The sequence below is a fragment of the Saprolegnia diclina genome, assembly GCF_000281045.1.
Source record: "Saprolegnia diclina VS20 unplaced genomic scaffold supercont1.21, whole genome shotgun sequence".
NCBI lineage: Eukaryota > Oomycota > Saprolegniomycetes > Saprolegniales > Saprolegniaceae > Saprolegnia > Saprolegnia diclina.
The window spans coordinates 412158-418662 of NW_008246088.1; the positions used below are offsets into that span (position 1 = coordinate 412158).

Here is a 6505-nt window from a genome sequence, read left to right on the forward strand (position 1 = left end):
TTATCCGGACAAGTGCGACGCAGACGTGAACGGTGGGCGAGTTGCCTTCGAAGGAAAATATACGGTGGCTTGTTTCAGTATCGTCGTATTGTACAGCACTCGGGGAGCTTAAAACCCAATTTTGGTGGTCATTGCGTCAATCGGGATACAAAGCGCCAATATGAAATATCGATACAGTATCAAGTGTGTATCAACTTCTTGCGAGTCCATTCTAGCACGCTGTATCGACGCAATGACCACCAAAATTGGGTTTTAAGCTCCCCGCGTGCTGTACAATACGACGATACTGAAACAAGCCACCTTATATTTTTCTTCGAAGTCGGCCAAACTCGCCCACCATTCAGGTCTGCGGTCACGCCAGCCGTAGCGTAGCGGTGCATGGTCAAAATCTAGAAAATTGTTTTTGGAGAATGCTGGGATTATTTTCAACGGCCCACAAGTCGCTAGTGTTGGAGAGATATTGAACGTGCTGATTTGCGGCATCGTTGGGCACTGGGTGATTTTTCAACGAATTGATTTGAATAAAATGGCATTTTCGATACCACGCCCTATGCGCGGAGCCAGAACGCTGGGACCCTTTATTCTCATAGACCGAAACAAGAGACTTCATTAAAGTTCAAAAGTCGATCCACCATGCTCACCCAGCCAGCGTCTTGGCCTATTGATCGGATAATTGTGTCCGGATAAATTCGGCATCGCATCAGAGGACAATACAAAATAGACAAAAGAGCTTGCAGGTCTTGTTCTTGTGTGCATTTCTTGTACCAGAAATATGATGGCGTGTATTAGCTAAACCCAGAGCACTGTACAATGCCTTTTTCATCGACGTAGGCATCGATGGACGCGGGTCGGACACGGGTCAGCGACGCAATGCGTGCAAGCGACGCGGTGCGAGGACCTGGCGGCTCTAGATGCGCGATGCGACAGACGTACGCAAACGCTGCCGCCGGCACTTGGCTCTCGACGTACCCGAGCATTCTAGGTGGTGCTTGGCCCTGCGGAAACGCTGCCTCGACTGCCACGCGAGTCGACGGCTGTAACTCCAGCATCGTCCGCTGCTGTGCGAATCCATCGTCAATGAGAGTTGTCGCGGCGGTGAGGAGTTCGTGTCGCTGGCGTTGCCGATCGAGTACGGCCGCCACTTGCACCGGCGTCAAGAGTACGGTTTCGGTCGAAACCACCATGTCCTTGTCGGCGGGTGTGACGCGTGTGCTGAAGGACGCGCGGCGCGTCATGCTCTCTCCATGGTGGCTGCTGTGTATATTGGCAAGTATGGTGTCGATTTGTGCTGCGACAAGAGGCGGGACTGACATATCTTGCAGCGAGAGCAGAGCCGAGACCATGGGCAGAGAGAGGTACGTTACCGGCTGTGGCGTTGACATCGCGACCAGCGTAGACATAACCGTGGACAGCACTTGGGTCACCGAGCTCAAAAACTCAACATCGAACACTCGCTGCACGAGCGCTTCCGAGACCAAGACCAGCGTCATCTTATCGGCCATCGCTGACGCCACCCACGTCGCTTCTTGTGTGACGACAAACGAAACGAGAGTCCGGGCGGCGGCGACAGCGCGACTGTGCACGGGCACGGCCACGAGGGTGACGGCCATTTGGAAAAAGGTCTCTTTGCGAACTTGAATCGCACCGGCATCGTACATTTCCTGGAGCGTTTTGGCCGCAATCCGTCGCGCGTGATAGCAGGGAGCGTACAGCAGGCCGATGAGCTTTTTGACGCCGTTTTCGAAGCACTGGTGCACCACCGGAGCATCCGCTATGCGGTTCGTGGCGCACATTGTGTGGTCCATGTCGGTCGCCTTCTCGACAAGCCGAACAAGCGCCGAGTCCATCGTTGCGAGCGATGGTACGTGGCGGCGCTGCCAAAACCCTTTCTTGACCAAAGTTGCAGGATGTGTCATGCTGGCCTTTGCCGAGTGGGACGAGCAGTCGCGCGGCTCGGGGGCCCAGCGCCCGAGGGGCCAGAGCGGGTCGGAAGTCGATTCGAGAATCTGGTCACTCAGGTCAAAGTTGCGATACCAGAGAAACCACATGGCTTGACACGCGTAGGCGATGGCGTACGCCGTCTCGTGGTGCATGGCAAAAATGAGTGTATCGTTGAGCCCGACGACAATGGCTTGGATCTCAGTGTCGCAGCGCGCATCGTTCTCAAGGGTGACGCTCACAGCTGCGATCGCCCGGACGCGAATACAGTCGTGGGACAGCGACGCCAGGAGATCAAGATTGGGCACTTCGTAATCCTTGGCGCGGTGACTGTTCCAACGCCAGAGACCGGCCGCAACCAGCGGGTACAGCCCGGCTGCGATCTGGACGACCCAGAGTCCGAGCGTACGATCCGCTGTCCAGTGCACCAGAAGCGTCACGAGACACAGTACGAGCGTCGTATAACACGACGTGCCAAATGAGAGTGCGCGGAGGTTGTTGGGAAAGTAGCCGACCCCAAGGCACTAGAACATTCATGAGACGAGCCAGCAAAAAAATAGTATCGTACGGGCTGGCATCGGAAATTGTAGTACAGAAGCGAGCCAAAGAGCACCAAGTTGATAGCGCTAAAGCCGAAAATGACGATCCACGCGTCAAACACCAAGAGCGCCTTCTCGATCGTGTAAAAGCCCAGTGCGCAAGCTACAAAATACCGTCGGACATGGACACGCACCAAGCGTAAAACCTGTTCGTGTGCACGTCATGAGCGCGTTAAACGCAGTTTGGAATCGAAAGCGCACGGCGTACACGTCGTCCGCCAGTCGTTTCTTGTACAAAAGCGTTCCTGCCCACATCAGGTTTTAGTCGCAGCGCCAGCTCAGCAGCAAAATTACCCCAGAAAAACGCGCTAAAGACCATGACGCCGAGACCAAAGAAGATCCAGTAGAGCGATGGGTCGGCACACGACTGCCCACCAAACGATACTGCGTCGAGGTCGTTGCTGCAGCCAGCGACGTCGATGATGGCATACATAAACGTCATAAAGACCGTGTCGTACAGAAACGGCGCGCCGATTTTGTCCCGCCACGGACGAAAGCGACGGGTAAAGCGTCCGCCGGGAAGACACTCGACAAACCCGAGCACGAGCGACAACGTGATGAACGTCGCAAGCCGCCACCTGCCATTGGCCTGGCCGTAGAATGTGTTGTCGTGGAGCTGGTACAGAAGCAGCTGAATGGCGCAGTAGCTAAAACCACCGAGCTCCGCCCACATGGCCCCAAGCATGAGGAGCCGCTTCGGGTCGCTCCGAAGCTTCCCAAAGATGATGCGCTTGCGACGAGCGACGACGACGCCGAGCGCTGTACAACGAATGAGTACGCAGTACTACAGTCACATGGCAGTCCGAACCTTGGGTCTGAATGTCGTGGAGCTCGTTCGCTGAGCGGCAAAAGTCGGCAAAAAGATGGTGCCGGCGATGCGCAGCGAGCGTGAGACTGATCACGAGGAGCCAGAGGACACTTGGGGACACGTGGTGGTAGGCACCGTAGCCACAGCAGGACCACGTCGTGACGGTAAGCGTCTTGCAGTTGAGAGGACAGGGACACGTCGGTTCACACTCGCCACTCGAGGCTTCACGCATGGTGCTCTGGACGCTTTGTCGCTAAATCGAGACGCAACGAAACAGCAATTTCACACCTCATGGATTTATTGAACCGCGATATTATTGGGACAGACAAATTGTAAAATGCATTAAGGCCCCTCAGCGCAGCGCGTCGATTCGATCGCGATCCGTGGTCGAGGTTTCCCGACCAGATCGCAGAGGTACCAGTACTCGGGTGTTGTTATGCGGCTCTCCATGTACGAGAGCAAGTCACTTCGCGTGCTCACGAGCACGAGAATCGACGCCACAATCGACTGCGTCGGTGGCGCGAGCGCTGCAAGTGGTAGCTGCGTCGAAAAGCCTTCGGCGATTACCGTGTTGACAGCGGCCCACACATCCATGCGTGCACGCTGGCGGTCTTTGATGACCTTGAGCTGCGAAAGACTCAGAAGCGCATGCGACGAGTCCGACAGCCGCGTGATGGCCGTCGGTATGACGCGCGTCTTGGAGAGCTGACGTAATACGCGCGGTGGCCTGGATGGACGGGTGTCCCAGACATCTTGCATCGTCGTCAAGAGGTCGTCGATGAGCGCCTGCGTGGCGCCGGACGTCAAGTCGAGAAACAGCTCGAGTAATGTAGTGACCATGGCCCGATCCAAGTACGTTTCAGCACTCGGCGCGGTGGTGCCGAGGCTTGAAAGCGTCTCGAGACGATCAATCAGAAACGTTAGCAGCGTCGCAACAAAGTCTGCGTCATCAACGTGCATGACCAGCGCGTCGATGAGGACACGCAGCGTCACGGTGTCGGCAAATTGATGGGCCGTCCAGATCGCGTCGCGTTCGTTTGCAAATCGTACGAGGGTCCGAAGCGCCGACATGGCTTTGGCATGGGTCGGGGTGATCGTGAGGGTTGTAGTCATGTGCAGAAAGGTGGTTGCACTCACGAGCACGACGCTCGCTTGGTACATTTCCTGGAGCACTTTGCTTGCGAGCAGCCGGTTGCGTCGGCAATGGCTCTTGCAAAGCTCCGCGAGCTTTGTCACAGCATGCTCAAAGCAAGGTCGAATCGCTGGGTCGTCCGCGATCCGAGTTGTCATGCACACGGTGTGGTTGAGGTCCGTTGCCTTCTCGACGAGCTGAACAAGGGACGAATTGTCGACCGCCAAAAGACGATTTCTCGACCGTCGGCTCAAATCGGCGGGCGCGACTAGAAAAGTAGTGGAACCGCTCGGACGGCCAGCAGTAACACTGAGCCGCCCGGATGCTGACCGCGCCGCCAGTACCTGTGAGAGACTGATGCGAAAAGCGCTGCTACTAGTGCCCACAGCACTGGTCCGAGCCGGCGACAAGCGCACCCAGCACCCAAACGGCATATACGTGGCAGCACCAGCCTCTGAGACGCGGTCGCTCAGATCAAAATTCGAGTACCAGAGAAACCACATGGCTTGGCACGCATACACCGGTGCAAAAACCGCCTCGGATCGCCATAAACTGCCATCCAGCGCCAGTAGAATAGCGCGAACTGTGTCGGCGTCGCGATCCGTGGTCTCGAGTGTGACGGTCACCGCCGCGATAGCGCGGACGCGGTCAGCCTCGTGCTGTAGCGCATCAAGGAGGCTCAGATTGGGCACTTGAAAAAGAACTGCGCGGCGACCGTTCCAGCGCCACACGGTGACTGCAAACACCGGGTAGAGTCCGGTGGCGACAAAGAAGACAATCCACTCGGATGTACCAGCCACTGCATGATGTCGAGAGATTTGCAGCATTGAAATCATAAGGAGCACAAGTGTCGTGTAGCACGACGTAGCGAACGACAGTGCACGCAAGTTGTTGGGCACGAGTCCGACGCCCAAGCACTAGCGATGACCAGAATAGGACGTCAAAAAGGTTAAAGTTGGAAGCATGGGTCAATAATAAAGAGGGTGTATCACGACCCGTATTTAATTAAAAAATTACGGCAGAGCGCCCAGCGAAGTCCAATACAAATGCCTGAGGAAGCGCAAGCGCCGAATGCCTCATCCGGATAATGATTATTTGGAGAATTTTCATTAAAATGGACTGGGCGCCGCGGATCGCTGCATGGGTCTACGTGCGTATAGCACTTGGAACATAGCTTTTTACGGCGCACGAAGATAGATTATGCATGAACAAGCACTTACCGTATCGATAAGGCTTCTAAACGCGCGAAATGAGTTACTACATGCTACGTATGTCAGCAAATAGTGCCAAGTTGACCTGGCCTCGGATACACAAACATAAATATGAGGGTGACCGAGAGTCCGTCCCAAAACGAGACTTTGCACGCACTTCTAACACATCGTCGTGGATGTGTGTGCGAAGTTTCGTTCCCAACAGAGCTCCCACACACCCCCATTTACGTTGCCAAAGACAACAAATACTATGATTTTGGACAAAATGGACTCGTAAACATGAGAATGGGGGTGACCGAGAGTCCGTCCCAAAACGAGACTTTGCACGCACTTTTAACACATAGTCGTGGATGTGTGTGCGAAGTTTCGTTCCCAACAGAGCTCCCACACACCCCCATTTTCATCGCTACGACAAATTCTGGATGCGTGTATTTAGTCAACATATCAGTGATTGTCAGGCCTTGTGAGCGCTGGCTGTCGAAAGCTATTCTTGTATATTACAGTGTTTTCGTTTTTGATACAGTGGATACCAAAATCCTGTGTGGAGCCGGTTTCCTCACCGAACCCAACAAATGTATTGGGCAAACAACTGGAGCCTCAGCCGCAGGATTCGCCGATTTTTGTATGGCGTGATACACCCTCTTTATTATTGACCCATGTTGGAAGAGACGTACCGGCTGGCACTTGTAGTTGTAGCGAAGCAGCGCGCCAAAATGAACCATATTCAAAAGTCCAAAGAGCATTGCGACGAGCCACATGTCGAGACTGAGCAGCGCCTTCTCGACGGTAACGACGGTCAAGGCGCAGACTACCCAAC

The 6505-nt window shown here is 54.8% G+C and overlaps 2 protein-coding genes across 2 annotated transcripts in view; both read right to left on the reverse strand.

The window, feature by feature from the left end:
* Nucleotides 1-785: 785 nt before the first annotated feature.
* On the reverse strand, nt 786-3617 carry SDRG_07387 (hypothetical protein; the record flags this gene model as incomplete). The annotated part of the gene is made up of 5 exons (XM_008613217.1): nt 3346-3617; nt 2832-3296; nt 2684-2782; nt 2507-2640; nt 786-2462 (listed from the first exon to the last, which is right to left on the reverse strand). The coding sequence occupies exons 1-5, from the start codon at nt 3575-3577 to the stop codon at nt 786-788; spliced, it is 2607 nt and encodes an 868-aa protein (XP_008611439.1). The 5' UTR covers nt 3578-3617.
* A 70-nt stretch (nt 3618-3687) lies between these two features.
* Nucleotides 3688-6505, reverse strand: part of SDRG_07388 (hypothetical protein) — a gene marked incomplete at its 3' end in the record, with an annotated part of 3732 nt that continues 914 nt past the window's right edge. The window contains exons 3-6 of the mRNA XM_008613218.1: nt 6363-6496; nt 4869-5394; nt 4721-4821; nt 3688-4674 (exon numbers count right to left, since the gene is read on the reverse strand). Of these exons, the coding sequence (XP_008611440.1) occupies nt 3688-4674; nt 4721-4821; nt 4869-5394; nt 6363-6496 (1748 nt within the window). The remainder of the gene's footprint in view (nt 4675-4720; nt 4822-4868; nt 5395-6362; nt 6497-6505) is intronic.